General features: G+C 36.8%; 3 protein-coding genes across 8 annotated transcripts in view; 1 reads left to right on the forward strand and 2 right to left on the reverse strand.

Annotated features, from left to right (window-relative positions):
- Positions 1 to 1294: 1294 nt before the first annotated feature.
- On the reverse strand, positions 1295 to 4183 carry LOC132905052 (argininosuccinate synthase). Its single transcript, XM_060955978.1, is given in 13 exon segments — positions 1295 to 1482; positions 1485 to 1557; positions 1632 to 1712; positions 1714 to 1904; positions 2002 to 2038; positions 2041 to 2138; positions 2207 to 2242; positions 2245 to 2359; positions 2362 to 2436; positions 2611 to 2678; positions 2746 to 2796; positions 2799 to 2861; positions 4132 to 4183. Coding segments are annotated over 13 exon segments (1014 nt in total). The 3' UTR covers positions 1295 to 1408.
- Positions 3124 to 9455, reverse strand: LOC132905493 (protein ROP). Of its 3 annotated transcripts, none has more exons than XM_060956823.1 (11): positions 9352 to 9455; positions 7731 to 8027; positions 6921 to 7024; positions 6325 to 6473; positions 5959 to 6174; positions 5796 to 5894; positions 5513 to 5720; positions 5164 to 5412; positions 4860 to 5050; positions 4632 to 4786; positions 3124 to 4563 (listed from the first exon to the last, which is right to left on the reverse strand). In XM_060956823.1, the coding sequence occupies exons 1-11, from the start codon at positions 9377 to 9379 to the stop codon at positions 4502 to 4504; spliced, it is 1758 nt and encodes a 585-aa protein (XP_060812806.1). In that variant the 5' UTR covers positions 9380 to 9455; the 3' UTR covers positions 3124 to 4501. The 3 variants fall into 3 exon arrangements, with proteins under 3 accessions (XP_060812806.1, XP_060812807.1, XP_060812808.1); XM_060956824.1 differs by lacking the exon at positions 6921 to 7024 and adding an exon at positions 7337 to 7440; XM_060956825.1 differs by lacking the exon at positions 9352 to 9455 and adding an exon at positions 8210 to 8322.
- Positions 9456 to 10267: 812 nt separating this feature from the next.
- Positions 10268 to 27137, forward strand: part of LOC132905207 (ras GTPase-activating protein raskol) — a 256732-nt gene continuing 239862 nt past the window's right edge. The window contains exon 1 of one of the 4 annotated variants that reach the window (XM_060956267.1): positions 10268 to 10752. In XM_060956267.1, the coding sequence (XP_060812250.1) occupies positions 10704 to 10752 (49 nt within the window). In that variant the 5' untranslated portion in view covers positions 10268 to 10703. The remainder of the gene's footprint in view (positions 10753 to 27137) is intronic. The other 3 variants (XM_060956268.1, XM_060956272.1, XM_060956277.1) reach the window with 3 other exon arrangements.

Consider the following 27137-nt stretch of genomic DNA (forward strand, 5'->3'; position numbering starts at 1 on the left):
TTTCAAAAGGCAAATAAAAGCAAAATTGCAATTTTATATTGATCTGTCGCATATAATACGCACGTGTTTAAACCGTTTGTTTAATACGATATATATATATATATATATATATATATATATCGTGTGTATATATATATATATATATATATATAATATATAATATATAATATATCGTGTGTATATATATATATATATATATATATATATATATATATATATATATATCAAGATACTGTTAAACCGTATATTACAATTTGAAATCGTCGATGCTTTGTACAGGAAGAATTCTTGATTGAGTTTTGAATCTTTTATTTTGTAGATAACAAACTTGGTAATATAATGTCAAGTAATGAATTAAATTGTTGTTTCATTTAAATCTCTATTTGCTTAACAATATCAAATTAAACGATATCGTCTGTTCTCTTATTAATCCCTAAACATAAGAAGAGAGACTTTTATTACATATTTGAATTAATGTTACGAGGCAAGTGTGTGAATACAAAGTTACTGCAGATTATTAATCATAAGCATATACAGAATTACCTTTCTTAGTTTATAATTTATATATATATAAAGATATACATATATAAATACAGAGCGTAAAACAAACAGAGAGGTTGAGCGAGCGAAACAGACAAAATGAAAGAGTGTTATATAGTCGTTGATAGAAGAGATACTAACTGAAATATTATTGTCTCGTGTTTGACGTTTTCTCTTATGTTGCGAATCTATTACAATGAATAAGAAATATTGTATATACTAATTAATACAGATAAAACAATGCATATTACACGTTATTATAATCTTTACAAATATACTAATTACCTACGGTTTAATTATTAATAACTAATTGAAAGTAATTGTTGCGATAGTTTTTCATTATTACCTCATCCTCTTAAAATAACTCATGTAGTAAAATAAACATTACAACGGTATAATTAATTAAACTAGAATAAAAAATGTCTTAAGATTGAAACTTGATGATTGAAAAGTTCACTTCGATACCTCCTAAATTATCTCTCAATAATTACTCAAAAATTTGTTAAACTCAAGCGCTATATTCTTTTCACGAAATATTACACATTTGAATGTATTTTATATATCATAAAATCTGAATAATTCTTTTTTGGAGTGACTAACATTTTTTAATATATAGGCTTGCGTAGGAATAAAATCACGCCTTCAAGCTCGAATCTCCTCTTACGTTCGTTCGGATTAGACTCTCTCTGTACGAGTACTCTTTGCTACGTCGGCTACGCGTACATACTGTAAGATCGAAGAGTAATAAGAGTAATAGGAGTTTGCTTAAAATTTATTTTGCTAATACCAAAGAGCAAATTAGAGCACTCGTTGAGCAATACTAACCATTTTATTAACCATTTACGAAACCATTATTTTGTATAATCGCCTACAGCGTTGTTTCACCTTTATAAACATAATCAGTCATTTTGTTAGTCAAATAAGATTTCATGTAATATAACATAATACAAACATTTCCAACTCTTGATGTGCTTCATATTGACTCTTAGCTTATCGTGATTTTGAAGTTTCCCTGGACTAAAGTATTAGCGATAATGGTATGTATATGTAATGATTCTCAAATATTTACAGATAAATCACATTTTACTTACTTACAAGTTAATAAAACGTTTCTTAACAATGTCAATACGTCCTATATCACGTATATCATCGATTTAATTTAAACATTGTATATATTTTGAGCGGGATAAGAAATATCTCGTTGTTCTTTAATTTTCTGACATACGATGGATGATACTCCTGGTCAGAATTAACTTTAATTTCTTCTGGTTCCGTCGAAGAATTTAATGGTTCATCGCCCATTTTATATATTTGTTTTCCGGCTAATGTATCAGAATTTTCTAAAATACCCGATTCGTAACTAAAAATATACATATATGTATTTAGATTTTAATTTTTTTCTACATGTTTTAATTAATTAAAATGAAATTACAATAATACAATAACGTCAACTGTTCGGAATATGCGATAGATTTGCGTCAGAGCTCCACGATTCTTTTATATTTACTTTAATATTTTTTTATTTACTGAAATGGGTATTCCGTTTTGTTGTGCATGCTTTAACAAATCTGTTAAAAAAAACTTTGTATAAAAGTCTGTAACTAATAAAATGAAAAGATCGCACATAAGACATATAAAGATATATATGAGAGTAACATAATGTTTAGATACAGTACCTGGATGTCGGGATAGAGGTTGTAGTAGCTTTTCCTGTCGCATTACGACCGATTATAAATGCATTTTCAGATTTTGCAATTCTTGTCAGAGCTTTGTTAATGCATGGCCGAGCGATTGTTGTGCCTAAAAGGTGTTTATACCTCCGTAAAGTAGTCCACATACAATAGCCGGCCACACAAACGAAGACAGAAAAACGTCTCTGAGATCTTCTATCATGACCTTTCAAATAATACAATTATCTACGATTAAATAGAAAGGTTGGCATAACAGAAGAGATGGACTTTATATCGCTGTAAAGATTAGTTATAACGAGTAGCATTATATCTACTTGCATTGATTTCGGCGCATAATTTAGAAGATATATTTGTAAATTAATTAAAATTTTGTTAATACCTTCAAGGTAGCAATTTATCGTAATACCTTCTTTCTAGCGGTATTGAAATCTTTCTCTTGTCCAATATATACTTGCCTCCATTCAAATCCTTATTACAGTATTTACTTTCCAAAGAATCATTATTTTTAGTATATTTACAAAATAAGCGATAACTCGATATCCTTTTTCTTTCCATCACAATAGCATGTATCCAAACCATTGTTATATGCTAAACCGACTTTCTTTGTTGATTCAGGTATTTTTTCAAATTCTCAAGATCTCAGGATTCTCAGGATCGAGATTCAAAGGCAATGTGACAAGGTCGATATTTTAATTAAGATGACAGCTGGATTTCGTTATATGGACAACTCTGAGTTTTGACCCATGCTGAACGATAACCCATGAACGATTATCGTAATAATACATACTATACAAAGAGTTAACTTGTTCGTGAATTTCAACTGACAACTTGTTTGTTAAAATTTCATCTTTAGTTAATGTGGTACGGTATAAGTATAAAAAAAGAAACAAAATTGGATCGAAATGTAGGCCTTTATAAGCAGAACATTTTGTTTAGACTACAATCTACATACACATAGGTATATGTATATATTATATATATATACACATATATATATTATATTATATAATAATCAGTACCGTAAATTTTGTAGTAATCTCACCGCTAAGTAATCGCAATAATAACGCACATCGATAATCATTATGATCGTTAACAGACTAACTAACTTCCACCAATCGAAAGTGATATACAATTGCTTTGTATATGCAGCAGAAGTTTCAACATGTATATACTTAACGATATAGTAAAACTTTTACTTTACGAATGAAACAGCTAGAAGTCTTTTATAGTTGGACAGTTTTTAAATTGAAATAAATGCACGCTTTAAGATAAACTAATAGCCGCATTTGTACTATGTATAATTTAATACACACACACACACACACACATATATATATATATATATATATATATATATATATATATATATATATATATACATGCCATTGAAATGCACTTGTTTAGCAATAAATCGATAATACAACAAAAGTATAATAAATAACTAAATGTATATCTACCGCTTTATTGTACAGCAAGATACTTAAACATTTGTATCTTTAAAGATATTTTAATAAACATTTGTATCTTTAAAGATATTTTAATAACTTTAACCACTTATAAAATAAATATCAATGCCATCGTTTAGTTTCATTAAATTATATTTTACTGAAATCAATATGACTAAAGTATATAATATACTCAATTCTCATATGAATTGAAGAAGAAATACTGACTTTGTAAACAAAATTGGCTATGTCTTCTTTATCATAATGTAACAATGAACAACTTTTGAAGCGCGAGATAAAAAAGATACTAATAACGAGAAACTTGAACACGAATATCACGATTCTCCATTACAATACATCAAATTTCTCTGCTAAACGTGTATTATCAACAAAGGGACAATATGACATGGAATAACATACGATATCCGAGCAAGACAATCGCGAGCCTAAATTACCATTAAGCATCTCCGTACGATTAGCATCGATATTGCCAACAGATTTAATCATTCTATATTAATTTTTTTATTCGTGCAGGCCACGTGCAGGCACTTAACACCGGATATATTTTCCTCCTGCCGCCATCTACATTCTGGCCATATGATATATATGGCATGCCATTCTTCGTATTCTTCAATGTTTTTAATTAGTCGTTAACTAACTACTCGACTTAAACAATTGACTGTATGTTCCTTATCTTATACTTTAATCGTAATTCGAGATCATCCATGAATATTTCGTGGCTTTTATTATTGACGGAACCGAAGCTAATGGCATATTAGGAATGCGGGAACATGTCTTTATTTTGTTTACAACATAAAAGTTTCTTTATACGTGAAGTTTACTCAGGTCATCTAAGAAGGATTTTGGTGTGATTATATGCGATGATCCTGAAGTAAAATGATAATTCAGTGTTGAAACAAGTTTAATTAAGCGAAAACTGTTAATATATACTCACCAATAATCACTTCCCAATTTTTTAAAGCATTTGTAACTTCGTAACCGCATCGTATTTCAGAGAAACAAACACCACCAACAACGAAAACGATTAGTCGTGGTACGTTCTTAATGGTTTGCGAACCTTTGTCTTTGTGCCAATGTCCGTATCTTGCGCTAAAAGTAAATTACAATGATGTTACAAAAATATCAACGCCTAATATTATTTCTATACAGGTTCTTACTATACCTAGTTGGAGCATGATATCCCGAGCTTGCTGCTCGTCCAGCCAAAAAAGGGAAATGTTTAGAATCAAGTTTATCTTCAATAGCATCTTCCATAATGTCCTTCATAACTGGAGTCCAACGACTCATTTGATAAGTATGTTCTGTAATTCTTTCTTTACGTTGTACGGTATACAATTTTCTGCGGTTTCCACCCTATAAGTGTAATATGATAAATTGGTATTAATTTAACAACAAGCACGTAAAAGTATATATATTTGGAGAATGAATACATAATTCGTTAATAACTGACAAAATAAAATACTTACGTCTACGACTATATTGATACCAAGATTTGCCATGTTTACTATAGTTTGTTTATCGTCAGCAGATATTTGGGCATGATGAACTAGGCGGTTCAGATTCTCTTCGGAAATACCATTTTTACTAATAACATACAGCGCAATAATTCGTAATTTGTCTAAATGATGTACTGTTTGGTCAAGTAAAATCGGGGTAATATTTTTCATTTGATCTTTAATACGTTCTCCCTCGGCGTCTGTACCCATTGCTAAATCCTAATAAAACATGATATATAGTATATATCGTACTTGCTGAATAAGTTAACAAGAAAATGAAAAAAAAAAAAAAAAAAAACGGATTATATGTGACATATACTTGTTCCACTTTGCACAGTTTATCTACATTCCCTTGATAACGTTTCATACAATCTTCTGCTAATTGCAAGTGTGTTGCATATTTGCTCAATTCCTTTTGGTACTGTGGCATTCTTTTGATCATTTGCGAAAGGTCTCTCATGCTCTGTTTGTCTCCTTGTGGCATTCTTTTTGATTCTGTGAATTTCTTTAAATTTTTAGTAACATTCCTAGAAACAAATAACACGTTTTGTAAATGATATCGCACCGTTTCCTTTAATAAATTTTTTCGTTATTTTACTTACTGTGAAACTACAGCAATATGTTGATGTCTAAGCTCTACCCATAAATCGTCATTTTCATCCAATAATACTTCCTTTTGTACCCCCGCTGAAGCTTCGAATCTTATAAAAAATTTCATATATTGAAACATCATTTGAAATTAATGATAATAAATATTACATTTACCTGTAGACATCATTATCAATATCTAACAAATCGTACGCCATAGCTTGCAGCGTTAATTCATGCAACAGTGGAGAGACACAGTCAAATCCTCTATCTAGGATAAGCAATTGGGAGCGTGCTTTCTCAGGTCCTTCGCCCATCGTCGGTTCATCCGCTTTGTAAGCATCCAATTTCTGTTGAACCATATGTGCCAGCTCAACATTTCGATCGAAATCGCTGTAAGAATAATAAATATTTAAAATAATGCGGAACCAATGAAGAACTAATCTAACACTTGATCGAATTCTAAACTCAAGCTGAACTAAAAATATTTTAATCATTACGGTAATGCAAAAGAAGAGGAATATATATTATATTGTACTGTACCTTCGATATCTAACTGATGGATATTCTCCGAGAGTAGCACAAAGCGTCGCGATCTGTTCAGCTATTCTTTCCATATTGGCTGTTCTCAAGTTGGAGAAGGAAGCGTTATAAAAACAAGCGAACGTTTCACGCGAGTCCAAAGAGAAAACCTATTTAATTACGTACTCGTTTTAATATTATCTGTGCATTGGTTGTTACATATTAAGTTATAATTTTATTTCAATTTTCGAAGGCAGTGTAATACATACATACACAAGCACGCGCACACGCACACGCGCGCGTGCGCGCACACACACACACACACACACACACACACATATTGAGGAAGAAAAATAGTTAATAAAATAACAATAAGTAACAGGACTGGTAATTGCATGCGTTGGAAAGAAAAAGAAAAGTTTGATCGCGAAAGGAAAGACAGGAACATACACGTAAGGTAATTATAGAAGTCTTTCGCCTACGTTCTACCCCGCAAAATAAAGAACTGAAGCATATATAGGAGTTTTGTTTATCGAAACTGAGAAAATTAGAAATAGCAACTATCACGATTACAACTATTACTAGTCATCTACGAGTTTTTTTCTTTTGTTCGTCACCTGCGACTCGTAAGGCAGGAAAGCGATGTTGATCTCTTTCAGGGTTTTGATCTTTTTAGCGGCGAGAGACTTGCAGAGTTCATTGAACAGCTCCTCCGGACACACTGCTCGCGTGCAAGCATGAATGCATTCCGTCGTTAGTACGTGCTTTATATGTATGTGAGTACTGTACAAAATAGGCGAGTAAGGGATAAAGTCAAATAATCGTGTTAACATTGTCATAATCACTGGTCGAAAAATCGGAAGGTAGGTTGTGAGTAAAAATATCATACGGCTGTGAATAGGGTGGTATCTGTAAAGGGCGTTGATACGATATGTGTTTGTTTGCGTATATGTTGGTGAATGTGTGCCCATCACCACGGAAAACGTAAAGTTATCAAACATTCGGTTTCTCTGTTACAGTTTCCTTGCTTTACCTGCTCCTCGTACGGTATGAAAGCGATGTTGATCTCTTTCAGTGTCTTTATGCGTTTAGCTACCAGAGAGAGACACAATTCTTTGAACAACTCATCAGGACATGCTGTAAAGAGATATACTTAGAATCTTATATGGATTACCGAAATCGAATGTACCGGACTGTCCATTCTCGTACAATTTCTTTTACAATTTCCTGTTTATTAAACGTGTATCTTGCGAAAGAAACATAAAATCGAAAATGAACTTTCATGTGTACGCGAGAAATAAAAAGAACGTGTTCAGAAAATATTAAGGTGACCAAGATAGGAATGAAATTATCTTGATTGTTTATAGCCGTTTCTCTTATGACAATGTTTGCCATGTAATTAATGTGGGAAGTGCGAAACTGCGTACCTTCCGTGAAATAAACATGTGCTACTTTGTAAATAGTTCTAGTAGGATTGCTGAAGTCTTCGATCAACTTTTGGACAGACGAATTGCATGGTGTGATCAAGTAGATCGCCTCCATGGTAGGTAACGGTTCCCGTTTTTTGTTGATATCTTCTACCAAGGTGATGCCTTGAGCACTGATATCGTGCATTTTACAGCACGCTGATACCATCCTCATGGCCAGTTGATCAACTACCAAAATACGCCATTGTACCCCACTTGTTCCAGTCTTCTTTTGTTTAATCACTTCGTTCATAATCTCTATAAGCAAAAAAAAAAGGATATGATAAGAAAGAATCAGAATAATATATATATATATATATATTATATATATATATATATAATATATCACTAAATACAAAAAACATATTTTTAATAGCCTGAAGATCATTTGATTGCAGTTTTATTTCGATCGGTATGCGTTAAAACATCGTTCATCATACTTTGATATATCTAATGAAAAATGCAATGAAAATATTTTAATGATACAAGTTAACAATAAAAATTGTAACAAGTGTGTAAGGCATATTTGTCAAAATAGTAATAATCTGAGTGTAGGTAATTATTTGACAATTATTGACGCTCTCAACGTGTATTGATCGTTCTCACGAGCGATGACGTCACGCTAGACAGGATTGTATCTAAAGAACAAGGAGCCCCATTTCGAATAATACGTAGTAAGTAAAAAAATGGATAGAAAGAAAAGGGTATACACTGATGATTATTTCAGAAGGAAAGTCTTCCGTTAATTGGACGTTACGAGTGTTTAGGTTTCATCGTATCATCGAAATTGGTTTACTAATTAGATTATTCAATATAGACTTGTATCGATAATAGATTCAACAATTCCGCGATGCATAGTAATTGTTGGTATTGTTTAACGAGAGATATTGCGACGTTTAATTATAGAAAATAAATATTATCTCAGTAATAGCAGTGAAACGATTGAAAGGCACGTTACGTTGGAGCTCTTTTAGCAAACAATTAAATAGTATCAAATTTACGAAACGTTTATGAAACGTTTAGTTCAGTCTACTGTATTTAAAAATGATTTTAATAATTTGCATGGATATATAATTACCATATTTGTAAGTCATTATGTATTTACGTAGAAATAATGAAAGCTCAAGCATAAATGTTTACGAATAATATATATGTTAAACGCAAACACGTTTTGCCAAAAATAAAAATGATTGACTTTAGATTTTACGACATTAAATTATAATATTTATTGAGATAGAATATGAATAAAGTAAACTTTTAGAATCAATAGATTAAGAGATTGGTAAGTACGCGTGTTAACAACCTATGTTACTTTGCGCAATAAAGTTTCTATTTTATATGAAATTCGAGTGCAACGCGATTCTGAAACATAAGTTTGACATTTTTATCTAGCAGCCGCTTCATAAACGATGAAATCATCACAGCATATACGCCCTTTTGGAGGTTACGGATTCTGACAGTGATGGAAATGATATGACCTTTATGTAAAATAAATTTACAAGGTGGTTTCAATATTATAATACAAAGAAACTTAAAAATTTTGCTTATATCGCAGGGAGTTACATTATTTTTTGTTACTCACTTTGACCAACTTGTCCCTTGAGCGCCATTTTGCTAGTGACTGACTGTAGATATGCTTACTAGGTGGCGTTGAGAACCGAACGAATAGATAATTCTAGAATTATCTTATAGTCGGTAATTATCTATAGTAACGTTCCTTCGTTCGAATCGATGACACTGAGATCGAACCGCTATTGCTAATGTAAGTGTTTAATAAAAATTATCCTTTTTATTTACAGATTTTATCAAATTAGTTGTCTCGTGTAAATCAATTCATTCGTACTTGAGAAGTGGTATAAAGAAGAAGGATTTCGTGTGATTTAACGTGGATTTGGCAATGAATACTTTGACAGTGGGCAAGCTGGAATATCGTGTATCGTGTAGATACTGTATAAAAAAATGTTTGTGATCAATTTAGTAAAAATATATAAAACTGCCTATATGTATATAATCGTGTACATAGTAAACATAAGAAGTAAAATTGTAAAATAACGTTGAAAGTTCCTTAAATGATTCGTAATAAAATATCGAACGTTGCGTATTATTATGGGAAACTATTTCCTCAGATTATAACGACATTTATAACAGATTATAATAATATTTATCGATCATAATTATTAAATAAGGTAAAATTATGATATATGTAAGATATCGTAAAGATGGTATCTTTTTAGCCGGCTTTTGTAACGAAGATGTTAGCAAAGTCGGTTCTTTTAATTCGTACTTTCGATATATCGAATCATGGAACATGAATTTATCTCGAAAATCGAATTTCGTTTCTACTATCGAATAATGTCAATTGAAAAGCTACGTATGTTCGATCTATTAATGTTTTTTGTAGGGAAATAACGAATCGATCGTTTGAAAGAAATTGCTAGTTGAAACGGAGAAAACAGTCGAAGTAATTATGCGAAAAGAATATACGAGATGCGAGTGCACCACCTGAAAGCTAGAGGGGCTAGCGACGAAGCGACACGCGAGAGAAGGAGAAAGAAGAACAGTACAACGAGGACGTGAGAGGGTTTGTTGAGTTAGTTCGGATTTGTTCGCCGGTGTGCGTGGATCGCGCGTAGACAGTTAAGGCGCGCACAACGGCAGACAGTGTGTATGCTCGCGGTCGCAGAAACGACATTTCTACGTTTACTTTCATCGTGATTTCGTATATTGTTTTGTGTGCGCGCGTCCCCGTGTCAGATTCAAAAATACGTCGGTTTCTCTAGCATCGTGTCAATGTACGGGAGAATGTGTGTCGCGGATGTTGTTTAACAGTGATAGCACGTCCTGACTACGGGCTGTTCCATTCGTTTTCTTATGTGACGAGTGTATTTGTGTGGCATATCTTTGGCACTCGGTGTTCGGCTGCAACGATCTACGATGAAACTGGAGTATCCTTGCCGTGTCGAGGGTTGGCTGAACGTTTGTGGTGAGTGTACGATTTCTTTTTATCTTTCGATTTTCTTTTTTGAAAGCAAATCTTTTGTATGCACGAGGTTCCGCGACTTCTTGCTAAATAATGGGGAGGAAAGGATAAAATTAAACGAATGACTCTCGAGAGGAACGAGGAGGGAGGTTATGTACGTTTGTGTGTACAAAAGTGTCTGGTACAGTGAACCTTCGAGATGCACGTGCGCTCTGCCGCACGAGAACGCTATTTCGCTCATTTCGCTCATTTCGCTCATTTCGCTAGCCGGCACTCAGCCGGGTCCACACGCTTCGTTGCATAACAACAAGTGTAGTGGCAGCCTGTCATCGTTGGTCGGACGGAAATCCTCTGCTCTCATCTAACGTCTAACGTCTAAGGTCCCACGTCCCAGGAATATCCTATACTTTGTATTTCACGATAGGCTCTCAGCGTTTATCTCTCGGTAAACAAAGTTGACAGACGAAGAACGTTTTCTTCTTCTTCCCAACCGAAGAATGTTTCTTTTGTATTAGCATTCGTTTACCTTACCATCGATCCTTTAAGCGAACTTTTCATTTATTTCGAGTAGGGTACATTTATTGTTCGTAAGTTGTTTATCCGACACATGGTAAACTATGCGTTTCACTAGTCCGATTAAATTCGTGTATCGAAGTTGTTGTTACTGGCAAGTGTCGGGTTACGTAATATTCCAACGCCCATTTCTAGGTCACAGGCTGACCAAAGGATAAACGGGGTTGTCCAATAATTATTGTTTTTGTTTGAAACTTAAAAATATAGGGGGATGATATTGCGGTCATCGAGAGCGTAAAAATTAATCGAACAAATAAATATTTATGAAAACGTGAAAGAAAAAGGGATTGAGGATATCGAAAGCCCGTAAGAATTTCGAGTACTCGTGATAGTGCGTGGAAAATTAATTACTCGAATGTAGATAGTTTTGAAGATTATCCGATTAAATGACTAAATTATTTGAAAATTCGAAATTAAATAAGCTTAGAATTGGGGTAATTGTGTATGCAAATATACAGATACATACGTTTCGGAATATAGAGCGTTATTGACAAAATTGTACGTGACTATGTAATTTTAGGCTTTCTTTTCCGCGTTATCGTACGTTATGCATATCACGTTATTTGGAATTTTGCTATCAAACATTTACAGACGATGGAAGTAACCGTACGTTTCCATGTTGCGAATTTCACTTCTTTTAGCGAGTATGTAGCGATCGGTTAGGCAATTATTTACTCTGCGTATGAACGAAGGAAATTAGATCGATCGATCGAACGAAAGCAGCAACAAGCGAGAAAACATGCTTGGATGGCATTTATCGATAGTCATCCAGCAATAGCACGAGCGCTAACGTCGTCAAGCTTTTTTTTTTTTCATCGATCTCCATAGGATGCGGCGATGTTTGATTTTTGCGACCTTGGTAGTTCGTTCCGCATCAAAGTTGGTTTTCAGACCGACCAGTTACCGGCAACGCGTTTTCCAAACCAGCCGGAATAGTTGACGTTGAAACTTTAAAACACACGCGATGAATATGTATCGAGCTAGGTGCAATAAATCGCTATGGAGGGTGGCGCGTGTCGCGTGTTTCGCAAGAAGACCAGGCTCGAGCGTCTGCTGGACCACCAGATGAATCGATGAATCGTCGAACGACTGCTCGTTACACGGTGCCTGAAGCAATTAGAAGATTCTCGTTTCCGAGTGAGTCATCAGAGCGACGTTTAAACCTATCATTCGTTGACTTTTTTCTTTTTTTCTTTTCGCTTTCCGATATTTCCTGTTTGGATGGAAACGAAAACATAATACCTACTTTGTCCTCTCGTTTTCGATCGACCAGCATCGAACGAATGGACGTTTCTTGTACCGTGAATTTTGTACACATCCGTTGTTCGAATCTACTCATTTTTCAAGCGCGCGCGTTTATCTCTTTACAACGAACCAAAGTCAGCGAGTACTTGCCTCGTACGGTTCTTCTTTCTTCGATCTACGATACTCGTTTCGTGCAGTCCCAATTTTTCCGATTAGAGGTTAATCCGTGTGTAGCGCAGTTTTATAATAATACCTATGAGCGTGTAGCCACATCTCCGAATAGAGAGTTTAGATCTCTAGACTTGTTATATAATTGATTTCTCGGTTGTACTCGAAGGATGGAAATTGCGCTTTTTATTTACCTTATATACTATCGTGTAACGCGAGCGTGCTTCTGTGAAACGGAAAGAATACACCGCGAAGATAGCGCGCACGCGATCGCCAATTATATTCGGCTATGTCGTGAGAGCATTAGAGTACGATGATCTTAAACTTAAGTAACTACGATGATCGACTTATAGCTATAACGCGCGCAAAATACGATGCTCCCAGTCACGTTTCCCTTTAGTCCTATTACGATTTCCATCCGTTACGTTGCTCTCCGCGAGCAGCACATAAATAATTGATTTATTATATGATTTATAACGATTCGATGCCCACTACGTCCGATACGTCCGATACGTCCGAAGTTCATGTATACAGCATGCCGCGTTTCCGAACGAATCGACAGGCCAGGTTTATCGCGACTATTGCCTTTACTACTTCATTGTGTAATTGCATTGGTGTTCCTAATAAATGATATCGTGACGAGTCCAGCTGTAAGTGGGATCGTAAAGTTCACGACGCGGCGTGGCACTCGGATCGCGACCGCTTAGATACCACCAGCTTTCTTCTCCTCTCTTCGGCTACCAAACAATCGAACCAATTCCCAACGACTTTTTTCTTCGCGTTTGATGATCATGCTTTTTATAGATCCCGTTTATAATAAAATAGCAATTTTATTGAAATTTACAATTAGATGGTTCCGTATTTTGCCGTATTTTTCCGTATTTTTCATTAGATCTTTTTAATCAGTTTGCCACGAGTCACTCGTATCGATAGCCTCGTATTATTTTACCGATGTGCATTTCAAACTAAATAAATAAATTTTAAATTAATTTCAATTTTCCTGGCCTAATATTCAAATAGCTAATATTCACTTTGAAAGCTAACGAGATTTTTATTTGTATCTAAAATTGGCAAGAGTGAATTGTACGTATACGGATGAGATCGGGCTAACGCGAAAGGCAACAATCTTGTACGTTAAAGAGATTTTCATAACGGACCACGAAAATATATAAACGTGTGATAAACTCGTCGATTGAAAAAGTATAGGCGAAAACTGGATAATCCTGATCGGTCGTACGACAAAATATGTACTTGTATTTACGCGACCGCGTACCGGTTTCGTAAATGAACGTTTCACTGACATTTGCAACAGTCGCTTTATAACGCACGGATATATCTACGCGTTACGTTGATATCGCTCGAGTAACGAAAAAAATCGGCCCGCGCTGACACAGATACCGTATTACATTATTTAACAGGATAACGAAATTGCTGCGTGAATTATCGCGTTTTGCATTCATCGGCAAGCATAGGTGGGCATTGTTACGCGCGAGCATATTGCAATTGGTTGGTTTACTTTTCGCATTACACGAGCGCTCGATTAATTTTAGGTTACGATACCGACGAGTGTTTCACCGGTATGTACGTGCGTGCATTGGATTATACGTATAGACAAATACACAGGCGCGGCGCGTAGCTTAAAAGTTGACACGTTCCTGTAATTTCGTACATTTCTCTACAGATGGTATTTTATTTTGTATTTTCTATCTGTATAGTTGTTTCTCTTTGTCGTGCAATCGTATCGCGTTTCGCCAAACATGATTATTATTACCACTCGAAACGTTAAATAATTTTTAACCGAATTCTCATGTCAGTCTCGCATGGTTAGAAATTTTGTTCGATTCGAAAACTATACGATTGATTAAAAAGGAAAGGATCGATGATAGAAGGATATTCGTGTCAAGTCGCGTTATAGCTAACGCGCCATCGCGTTGAATGCAACTAAATTTCCCAGATTTATCGTAGTATCGATCAATTATCTAGAATTTCGTCGTTTCCTGTTCATTTTGTGTTTGTTTGGCGTATCGACCGCGCTATAGGTTACGTATCGTAGGGGCACAATTGTGATAACACAGATAGAAATTGCAACATCGATGTTAGGCGCAGGTGTACGATAAATCGACCGATTCGAACGACTTTCTCGATCGATCTCTCAAACTCGTTTGATACCGGTTTAATTGACCAAACAAACGCGATCGAATGGAACCGCCTAGATGAGAATTTTACAAACTACGGAGCATAGTTTGAAGTTGACAGTGTCCGTTCGTTGGCTCGCTCAATATCCTTATCGTTCAACGATATATAAATTTCTTGCGAAAATGTAAACAATTTAGCAGATACATTCGAAGTTATTCCATTCTACAGAAACTCGATAAATAAGATTTACGAAGTAAATTTTAAGCAGTTTGCTACAAATTGCACTACGAATTCCACTTGAAAATTTGTAAAACGTTTTAAGCTATTACTAATGGAAGTGTTTTGCGTTCGGTAAGACGTTACGAAATTCTAGATATTATATTTCGAGCGATTTACGTTACTCGACTCATCGCGTGGATCAACGATCGAGATCAATACGGCTAACGTGGAGCGTAACAAATGTCGAAAAACCTAATTTCCGACAGTTTGATACAGAAATCTAAAGATAGTCGCTGCTGTCTTCTGATTTCGAGCGCCACGTAGGCGTATTTCAATTGCGTTTATGTTAGGTACGATTCCGATGTTTCTGGATTCGATAAATCTCCTATCGCAGGCGTTTTATTGGTTTTCTGTTTGAAATAATATCGCCAAGGTTTCTGGTGGTAGGTACGCGATCTTTCTTATTTGTAGATGTAAAATTTTCGACCAATACGCGTATCTATTCTTTTACAATCGTATCGCCTCTATCAGAAATAATTAATCAGACTCGCATTCGTTTCAAGCGAATTGCTTTCAGTTCCGCGAGTTACTTATAATAGCGTCGCGTCGTTGCGGCGAATCGAAAGGAAAAGGAGATTTTGGATGAGACGACGATACGACAATGGTCCAACTTTGGAAATTTCTGACGTTATCTGCAAGTTCCTCTGTTATTTCCTCCCTCTGTTATTTCACCAACGTGGCTTCTGACGTATCTACAAAGGTACAAACGGAAGTCACGTCGCGTCGGTGACGGCGTACAATGAACTCTATCGGTTCCAGTCTCTGATTACGATTATAAAAGATTCTGATGCCCTAACTCGATTTTGACGTTCGTTCGAACGCGTTTTGCAAATAGTCTCCCGGCACTTAAGATTTAACTATAGGCAAATCGAATAAGTTTAAACTGAAATCGACAAACTTATACAATTGCGAAAAAGATGTATATGGTTCGGACGATTCTTGCTTCGATTAAAACTTGTTACTGAAACGGTTTACGTATGTCTATCGGTATATCGAAGGAACCTGATAAATCGATCGAAAGGTAAATCGGTATTTATATATATATGCATATATAACATTGTTAATTGGATAATATAAGATTTCAAAAATATATTAGTTATACGAGTATGTAATTTTGAAGTTACATAGAGTTACGAAGGCTTCGTTTCCGAATGACCGCGCCGCGCCGCAGTTTGACAAAGGCAAACCGAGACGAGCGAGGCGGTTAACTTATCCTTTACCTCGTTGAAATTGTTTAATGTGTTTACTCAATCCGTTCTCGGCTCGAATGCGAACACGGCCTTCAGTTTTCTTAATTTCACGATACGTACTCGCGTACGATGTCCAGCCCGGCCATAAAGGTTCGCGATATACGGTACGAGCCGGCAACCAATGGAAATGTGAAAGGAAACAGGCTTTTGTTATCGTAAACTTCGAAGAGCTGCTTCTGCTTATAATAAAGAAAACGAACGGATAATAGGATCGGAGGGAGGAGTTTTGTTACGAATTTGTAGACGTTTCAAAATAGTTTCCTACCTACCTAAACGTTCCAAGAATCGGATCGTTCTATTAATTATGAAACTGGTTTTGTTGCCATTGTTTTAAATGCCGTTGTTTGTAAATAACTCTTCTTATCTTGTACAGTTTGTAAGTTTGCTTGAATAAATTGTGCGAATAGGAACAAGTATCGACTTTTACCGCTGGATCTTTTCACACGTGCGCATTGAAAAAATCGTCTCACGAACAGATGCAGACTCTAACTGCGATGTAAATTCGGTACATTGTAAAACGCCGTTCGATTTTCCAACTAGAAAGAAAATCTAGCTACAAATACACGCGCATAATCTTCGAAAATCTTTGCTATATCGAGGTTATCGGCAAGGGCGACGTTCTAGCGTTTTGCAATCTGTCCGGTTTCGTCTTTTGGCCAGGCGGAATCTTTGATAAAAATTGAGAGAAAAATTCCATTTGCTAGAAACTGTTGTTTACCTTGTTTCTCGAAAGGACGAAAAAAAGATTGCCTAAGTGTTCTGTAAACGGAGAATCAGAACTCTATTAACTATGCTGTTTATCTAAGAACGAAGACATTGTTACGCTAATAATTCTCAATTCGTGAAAATAACGAGGAGAACGATATTTGTCAAGTACGAGAATGCAGATACACGTAAAATTAAATAGACAGGCTTTTCGCCCGATTCGTGGTACAGTTTCGTACCAGTCCGAAAGACAGCTACGACGAATAATTTGTTAGCGTTTCCGGTATTACGCGTCGTTTACGAGGAAGAACGCGCGCGTTACGTTCGGGCCAAACCATCCGTCGATGATTTACGACGGCATCTTATGCAAATCGAGGAACCGTCAGGTCGAGATATGTAGTAGGAGTCGTAGTAAGAGCTGGTCCCTGTCGAACGATATTTACCAGGCTTCAGGTTCAACTCGATATCATTCACATTCGCATCACGGCATATGTTTATGCCGAGAGAGATCGCGGTCCAGCGGTGAATCGTTTGGTGCGAATGAATATAGAGCAGAGAGACGCGTGCGCGCAGTTTGCTTACGTAAAAAGATTGGACAAGGTGTGGTAATTCAGCAAGAGGATTCTTCGCGACGTGAACAGACTATGCAAAGTATCAAGATCTCGTTAACCTCCGCACTGATCGTCTCGAGATTCGCTTTTCCGAGTCGTTTAACGACACTCGCCGCTCTTTACATCTATCGCTACGCTCGTCGGTCGGTTCTCGAGGAAACCAGTTAGATACTGTAAACGGATAGACGGATAGACGGATAGATGGATAGAAGAAATTGCGATGAGAGAGCATGAGATAAACGTGGAACGCTTGAAGGTAACCCGCTAGGCAAGGCGATCCAATAATCGGTCACGTAGACAGCATTTGCCTCGTTTAAAAATCAAGAGGACACTTAACGCGCACATGTGCTCCAGATGAAATCAAGTTATAGCCGGGTTAAAATCGTTCGCGATCGATTACGTTTCTTCCGGAATTTTTCTGCTTTTTAGGATAGCTGTGTATCTAAAGCATTCTTTCAGCCAGACTGAAATTTCTAGGAATTCTCAAGCAACGACGACAACGTTTACTACTACTTTTCCATTTTCATAATTTACGTTTAAAAAAGAACTTATAATCGAATTTGAAACAGCTAATACGTACCTCTGTCTAGATTGACCGAATAAATAATCAGCGAGAAACAGGAAAAAGTGAAAAAGAAAGTCGTGTTTACTCTGTTGCGATTTACACATCTTGTATTAATGCGTTAAAAGCAAGGCGTATGATCGCTTTGTCGGTTTCCACGCGATTCTAATCACCTGGCGATCGGTAATTTGTTATCTATGGAATTGTTCGCGCCGTTTCAATTATCAGGATTCGCGCGGTCTGTACACTAAATATCATTAAGGGAGACGAAGCGTATCGGCAGGCGGAGTGCTATATACGGCGGATAAAGATGATCGGCCGTGGCTGGACAAGACAACGACAAAATCCGACAATTGGTCAGGTTCGGTGCGTTTTCAACGCACGTGCGTCGCGATCGCGACATCTCGAGCATGTTGAAGCGTTTTTCGAACACCGTTCTTGAAGCAGGTACCGGCGCGGCGTCGTCAACTCCGAACGAAGGTGCACGCGTACGCCGTAATGGCGATAATTATCCGAGTTTATTAGCCAACGAAGGCAAAGGATAGGTCTGGCTAATAGATACTTTGCATCCTGATAGACGACTAGGTAATGGTGGGGAGGGGGCGGACGTTGAAGTTAATTAACGAGCCGGGTACTACAGATACGCGAGGAACGACGACAAGAAATTAATTGAACGTTTCGTGTTCGACACAAACCGAAATTACTCGAAACTTATTCGCGCGCTATGGTTAACTATCCGACCGATGTGTATGTGCCTATGTTTAATAGCTGCACGCAGGGCTGCCAGGTGCGATGGCCCGCAAGCCGGACGGTATGAAATTTCGCCAACGTCTCGTTCGATGCTTCGTGCGTGTTTGGCTTGTTTTCATCAAGGTAATTACAAATTTGACGATGTCACGGGGGGAAATGGTGCAAGGTGCCTTCTCGTCTCGTTGCAATGTCACGAATAGCCTTTGCGTCGAAATTGAACGTCGGAGGATCGACCCGTCGAACAAACGTTAATAAGAAACTAAACTGTACGAATAATTGTACATATAAATTGTAAATATAAATTATAATATGTACCGTAGATAGGGTGCGGTCAAAAGTTACGTACACGCAGGTGCGATTTTCTGAATCACTTCCGCAATACGATTACGGACATCGGCTAGTTTTTCGTTGTCCACGGATTCGATTTTCGTGAATTTATTTACCAGCAGATAATATCGCGTTCTGAAGATCAACGTTCTGATCGTGAGTAATTTAACTCGATCTTACAGCTAATTTTAGAGATCAGTAGTCTGTCTTATCTAGGTTTAGGATAGGTTCGGGATAGAGTTGGATTTGTCTCTCAAATATTTTTTTGTTCAACATTCGTTTTCGAAACGCTGAAACGCTGCTTGTTTGTCTTATCGTTATCCTGCTTATTTGATTTGTCGCTAAAAAAAAAGTCACGAGATAATAAATGAACTGAAAAGTTTGTGTATTGTTAATATCTTGTAGTAACGTACGTTTCACGATACGTGCATGTATCTGTCAAAGTACATATTCTTTGAGTTTTTACGACTCGATTTAGCATATACGCAAGATTCTTAAACATAAGTAACTATCTACTAATCATAAAATTCTGGTCGTCCGATGATTATAAATTTTTCATATTCTTTTTACAATATATTCTCTCTTTTATCGTATAACTGTTCACTCGCAACTTTATTTATTCAGCTGTTACAGCGAAGAGTAAGATACATTGTCTTATTAAAATGAAGTCGAGGTAACGTAAATTTTGGTCAAAATTTACTATTACACATGACTCATCGCGAGTCCGTATAAAATAAAGTAACGTGATCGTGAGTCACGCTAAAGTGAAACCGAAGTGCGAGTGTTTCGGTACATGAACATCTTGATACATTTGCATATCGATTTTCGCGCTACGAGGCAAAATTTACGCATAGCGAATACAATAAGATTTTTGTCATGCTACGCGCACGAACGTTTCCTCGAGTCCTCGAGGATCTCGATTCGTGTTTTAAACGAGCCTGGCATTTCGGTTATACTTCGACAGCTGTGGAATAATTATCGATACCTGTTAATCGGAGTTTAAAGTTGAATCGCTTGTTTCATTTTATTCGTCATTTAATTATCGTCATTGATACGTGTTTCCTTTCGAGACGTTCGATTCTCGTCTGTTAAATCTTATTGCAATATACGATATACATAAATACATACATATATAATGTAAAACAGACACAATAAGCGATAATCCGTAAGTCCGAGTATATTATATCTCTTACATAGCTGTCGATACCGGTTTAGCTGTAAACGTGTTTTTAGATTTTCTCTGTGGAAGGAAGATCGTATCCTAGATGCTCCCTTACTCGCGTGTCTGTTATTGTGCGATAGATCGTCCGCCAAATGTTAATTTAACCACGTGCAATCGCTCGTGTATACACGTGCTTCGAACGTTGCACGATACGTGAGCACATACATACGTACGCATGGTGGCCGTACGTGTAAACCGCGAATGACGCATAGCTGTCGCTATGTCGAAGGATCGGTAGAAAATGGTGTGAAATCCATTTAGATAGCTGCAATTCTGTTTTGATATCTTTCAGAGAAATAGAAGAGATACAAGCCGAAATGTTTCTTGATCAGATATACATTTTCTTTTGTAACTAGTGTTAGGCACGACGTTTAACTACTCGGAAACGGTGTTCCTTTGTTTGCGAAGATAGGCGAAGATAGGCAAAGATGGTGCCGCAGTCAATGGGTTCGCTGCACGTGGCCGCTTGTAGCGTGGCGATGAAAAGAATCCTTGCAGGATTGGATGGGCCAAGTTTGTCTTACGAGCGGAGCATGTAATCAATTTTGTCGAAAGGTTTGATTTTGAAAGGCGGTAAAAGAATAATCGTGAGAATGTATAATTTAACGAAAAAATACAAGATCCGTATGCGGCAAGTCTTAAGATAGGGTAGGGTTCCAGGAAATCGAGCTTTTTTCGACTTTTCATCGATGCTTTTCAACGTTACTCTACAAGAAGTTATAACGATCAAAAACTAGGTCGTCGCAATTTTCAATGACTCTTCACCCGCTGATGGAAAGCACCGATTTCATCGTGCAGTTAAATCGCGATCGAACGATCGAATATAACGTAAAACTTCATTTCCCCGAGAGTTCACATGTTTCGTACAATCGTATTATGAATTTCATCGGTATTTTTTATCCTGCGATTTGATTTATCGCAAACGAGGGAGCTGCTGGAAAGAATATTACCAAACGGAAAGGCGCAGCAGTGTTACGGGACAGGCTGTACTTACGTTACGACCCAATTATGCTGCAGCCCTGTTGCCTCGAATTACGGAAAAATTTATCGCCGATAAATTATCGTAGCACTGTGCCTTAATTGTTGGCGCTGCAGAATCGGTCGTTGTTGACGACAATGATATAAAACGTTCTCCTCCTTGTAGGTCGTTTGAGTACACAGTCTATTCGTTACAACTATTATATTTATGATCAGACTACGAGATGATATATCGCACGAGTGTTTGAGTTTATAGCGAGAGTTTACCTCTCTTTAATAAACGTTTAAGAGAAATTTTAAACTCGATCGATTGTCAGTCCGTTATATACACGGAGCTTTGACAAATTTTAAGGTTGCTTTATGGTTGATACAGAAGGTAGGAGTGGGGGTGGGTGTAGAGACAATGGCTAAAACGAAGAGTGGTTTTTTCTACAGTATCAGCGATCCTTTAACATCTTATTTAACGCAATATTTGTTTGTTTTTAAATCTTAAGCAAATTCAACATCGTAATAATAAATGTCCAGCTTTTCGAACAAGTTTTTTGCACATTCCACTCGCTAATTCGACGAAAAAGATGAAATGGATCGTGTCTGTGTATGTATGGCAAAATAATTTTCGTGCGCGTCAAATTCAAAATAATAGCAGCGCACAGAAATGTCGAAACGAATCCGCAAGCGTGTATCGTGTATGTTAAATCGAACGTTGTACCGTAGTTAGGAGAATCGAATGTTTCTGTGGAAAGCATCAGGGATACGTGTCAGCTATGCCAGCTATATCATGCGATAGCATGTTTGTTGGAAAATCCGTTCCCGAAGGGAACTACCTGTGTAATTTGGCTTGCTTCGACGTCCCGTATTACCTTTGTTTAATCCTGACAACATGGCTATCGTTCTGCGCCTTTCGTACATCTAGACTGACGCTATTAGATACATGCTATTAGATATGCTGATTGTCTTTATTAAAGCTTTTCTCCTGGGTTAATTGAATAAACGTGGCATAATTTTGCTTGCAACGCGAATCCCGTGTAAAAATGTATAGCGATCTCTTTTAGTTATAGTCAGTTTAGATAAAGCCACAGAATTTTGCAACTTTAATTCAAATTATTTTTCGTTAATTCATAAAGCGACGAGAGGGAAAAGTAAGTGAATATTATAAAATGTACCATTAGTTGGTCTCATTTAGAGATACTTACTATATATTATATATGCTTAATTTGCTCATTTGTAGGTTACAAATTTGTTCGTCTGCTTTTTCGTTTTTTTAAACAGACTCGGATTTGTCCCCCGACTTTTAGATCGGCCATGAAAATGATTAAAATCGGCGTTTCAGGTTCGTATCGGTCATTGTACTTTCGCTGCCATTTTTCGAATGTATCCTCGATTAATAACGCAACATATAAATTTACAAACCGATCATTTAATGAATTTATCCTATCAAATATACTTACGTGCGCGCTGTGATATTCGTTTGATCAAAAACAAAGTCTATCATATAACGTCATTTCAAAAAGTGCATCTACATTCCACGAAGTATTTTCGTTCGATCAATTAAAAAATAGTCTCACTGTAGGCTAGGGTTCAGGCACAATTGTTTAATCTTTCTCTGGATAGCTTCTCTGTGCTGCAAAAAGCCATCAAACAAGCGACGCCCTGCGTAATTGAAATTACGGCAGAGACTCGTATATCCTGGTAGAATGGCAATCGTTAATTGGCGAGCAAACGGCAACGAATTTAATACACACACGCTGCTCCTATCTCGGTTTGTGTATACGTAATAATACGTCTGTATTTACTGTCGATGTTAACGGTACCAGGTGAATTATCGAATCGACATAGTACGAAGTTTCAGCTTTTTCCTTTTTCATCCGATACAAGGTATCGCCGCATTTACCGTGGGCCGTGGGTGTTTTGAACAACGTAAAAATATCGAAAATCAAATAGGTCGATCAAAGGGATACGAAAACGAATCAATCGACGAATCAAACAAAACGAGAAAATGACACTCTGCTATTTGATATTTTTAATTTTATATATGTATAGGTATTTCGTTCTGTTTTGTAAAATAACGTAGCGCAAGATGCAACGAGGGTATGATTTTATCGTTTTACAAGTATCAATGGAAGCGATGGTGAAAGTAGCGAGACTAAAATACCGATTACAATATTTATTGTAGCGAATCAAGCGATCGATGGTGTGCCACCGGTAACAAGTCCGTAGCTTTAAGAATCGCAAAATTTAAAGGCACGCTAGGTTTTGCAAAAAAAAGCATGTTGGGAAAAAATGAAACGCGAAACGATATAAAAGACGAATTTCAAATAATTTTAGTCTCCAAAATCTTCCGCTTTCTCCATTTCGTTACATTGATACTTATTTATGTTTCAGCGATACAAGTCGAGTACTATCTTTTTCTTCTTCGGTGTTAAAAAAAAAAAAAAAAAAAAAAAAAGAAGAAAAAAAAAGGAGGGAAGGGAGGATTCGATCGTTAAAGTATTTTTTGTTGTCTCTTGTTGTTTCCTCAAATTTTCGAAAAATGAATCTGCCTAATTATAGCTATTCTTGATGAAATTCTAGTTCCGTACTAAATCACATTTCTCGTACTTGCTAATGAGTAATATGGTAAAAGAGCCGCGGCTTATTCTCTTACGGAATCATATAATTAATTAATTAAGCTTGTCTGAACTTGAGCGAATGATACATCGTATCGCCGTACCTACCGAAGATTAGACATCGTGATATGATGTACGCGCATCAGGTCATGTTGATCCCACACTCCCGGCAAGGCTTTCCTTGAGACGGGATGAAAAAATAATACCAGTTCCGGCATAATGTGCGGCATAATAATCGCATGTACACCGGTTCTCTGCCGGTTGGTCTTGTAACAATATCACGGTAGGAAATTGCCCTTTGGTTCGTAGGTAGAATTTGTTAAGAATCGTACTGTCGTCTGTTACGCGTCGATTCAACCGTCGTATTTCCGCTACCTGTTCTCTCGATTCCTTTTGCCTTCGTTATGCCTACTCCTTGCCATTTCCTTTTATCCGTGCAACATCGACAAGGTCCATTTCTCGTGCACGCGATTCACCGGTATTTCCGAGAAACGCTTCGTTTACTCTCTTTTACTTTTCTTAGTTGCTTTTCTTTTCCCCTCTTTTACAATGACATTAAATATTCTTATTTTCTCATTATCATCGGTTATCAAACGCTAAATTTATTTTTTATTTAATTTATAACACGTAATATTTGATCGTTATTTAACGCGCTACGATCGTAGTTGTTTCGCGACGACGCCTTGTATTTTAATATCGAAACTTTAATCACGAATATCTCGAAGGCATTCGATTTATTCAATTGTGTGATAGGGTTTTTTCACGAACGGGATAACGAAATCTACCAGTATTCAAAGTTTCAACGAGGCAAGCGAGCCAATCATTATCGTTATTATGTTATTAGATTTAAATTACGCAAACACTTATAATTAGGATATTTTGCTCGGCATGTAATTTGCTAATTTGCCCATCCCCCCCCTCGCTCAATCCGTTTCGCATATCATACAGTCGCCTGTTTTCATTGTTATTCGTCAGATTCAAAGGAATAAATCGACGTCACAGTCGGTCAACGTAAGGCACGCTTGTCGCCCATTTTCGCTTCCGTCAACGATAAATCGCGATTACTTCTATCCCTACTGACAATTTATCGCGCTGTTAATCTTACATTGCCATCGTGGGCCAACAAATACGTGTATCGATGTTACGCAGCTTCGTGAACGCGAGCATGGATCATTACGTTCGCCAACGAACCTATGCTTCGTTCTTCTCTCGTATCGTATCGATCGTAAATCTCGGGAACATCGTTTTCTACCGTTTAAGGATACAGTTTCAGCCAAGGTTTTGTAAGACTCTATTGATTGACGTACCGGTTAAATCTGACGGGGCAGGCACCTTTCATGGCGCGCGGGCGATAATTTGAAGTATATTCTCACGATACCAATGGGCTTTGTAGAAATCGTTTCTCTTGCTGGAACGTGAACAGGATCTCTTACTCTGGCATCGCATGCCTTTTTCAAGTACGATGGATCCGAACACTCTAACGTTTACCAATCGTCGCATTTGCCAATGAATGGCAGGCTAAAGTTTCCGTTATGTGTAAATTTGCGATGCCAAGTATAAAGCAACCATCTATTTAAATATTTGATTTTCTACGATTCACCGCATCAGACTCGATCGAGATAATTCTTTGCTTTAAATGAAAGAAGAAACATTTGTAGTTTGCTAGCATGCAAGGATAAACGACAGTCAGGATAGGATACCATCCAACCTTTACGTACAAGATCCACGACATACGACAGGAAAAAACGATGGCTAAATTGTTGAGAAGTCGTAACATGTTATATTTCAAACAAACTTTCTACGTTTATAGTCGCTTTTCAATTCCACAGGTTACAATTGATATTATCGTAAGCATATCATTACTTTAATAGGAAAGAAAGTAAAGCGGACTGTTACGATATTACGTATTCCGTTTATTTCTGTCGTTTCTTATTTACCAATCGCGCTACTATCGCGCAAGTTTTCATCGACGTAAACAAGATCTCGTCCACGCGACGTTAAGTAGAAAACTCAACAACTCGAGCGAACGTAACAAATAATCACGGAGATTAAGAGGAAGAGAAAGAGATTAAGAGAAGTAATTGATCGAAATTTGCCGCTTCGCTTTTAACCGCGGAATAGTTATTTTATTATTATTTATCTTAGTAGGTCCGTTGGATTCATCGTAGCCAGTATCTTCAGAATGAAATATATTCGTGAGGATTTATTCGTTACACGCGTAACCGGTGAGAAATAAATTACCCGATGATGTACGATAACTGTGAAAGACTGTAAACGCATCTACGTACACGCCCACGTGTTTCTCTATTATCCTGTCAAATATTTACGATCCATGGTGTTCCGAAGATGGTACTCTTTGCGTAATTCTTATCCTTTTCGCAGCCTAGTCGTAAAAAGATCCCGATAGTTCGAGTCGATGGAGCATTATCTTATCGAATTATCTATCGTTTTCTCAGCTCCCGCGTTGTAAATTATTTTTCACTGAACGTTTCAGGGTTGCCACGTCGGGTTTAATAAATTCGTTTCTTTTCTTTACGCGTATATCCGGTTCACGAAGTTAGTCCGCGCCCATGGAACACCTTAGGCACGTTACACACGAGTCGCAAAGGAAGGAACGCAAATTTGAACGACAAGCTGGCGTCATGTTTGCGTTCTTTCGAACGAATACGATATTGTCAAAAGTCGAATGCGACGTCGACGCGGTGCATCCTTATTGTCACTAATAACGTAGCAAGTAAATATAACAGTAAAGTAAATCAAATTTCGTATGCTCTTTTCTTAGTTCGTGTATAGTAAAGAATAAGAAGTATCAAACGAATAATTCTTTTGTTTTCGTTTCGTACGTATCGTCTTGGTAGCGGTGTATCGTGTAACGACTCTGGAATCGTAGGAACACGTGAATTTTATAACGTGCAAAAATAATTGGAAACGAAGTTTCAATGTCAAATTGTCGCGACTGCGAAAATAATGGCTCTT

This window comes from Bombus pascuorum, chromosome 3, assembly GCF_905332965.1.
Source record: "Bombus pascuorum chromosome 3, iyBomPasc1.1, whole genome shotgun sequence".
Lineage (NCBI taxonomy): Eukaryota > Metazoa > Arthropoda > Insecta > Hymenoptera > Apidae > Bombus > Bombus pascuorum.

Bases quoted from the DNA above. Each gene is read 5' to 3' on its own strand.
- LOC132905493 (XM_060956823.1), bottom strand. From the start codon at position 9,379: ATGGCGCTCAAGGGACAAGTTGGTCAAA. The intron at 8,028-9,351 runs GTGAGTAACAAA...TTTTGCTTATAG, and splicing joins CAAGGGACAAGTTGGTCAAA to AGATTATGAACGAAGTGATT. The intron at 5,051-5,163 runs GTAAGTATTTTA...TTACACTTATAG, and splicing joins GTATCAATATAGTCGTAGAC to GGTGGAAACCGCAGAAAATT.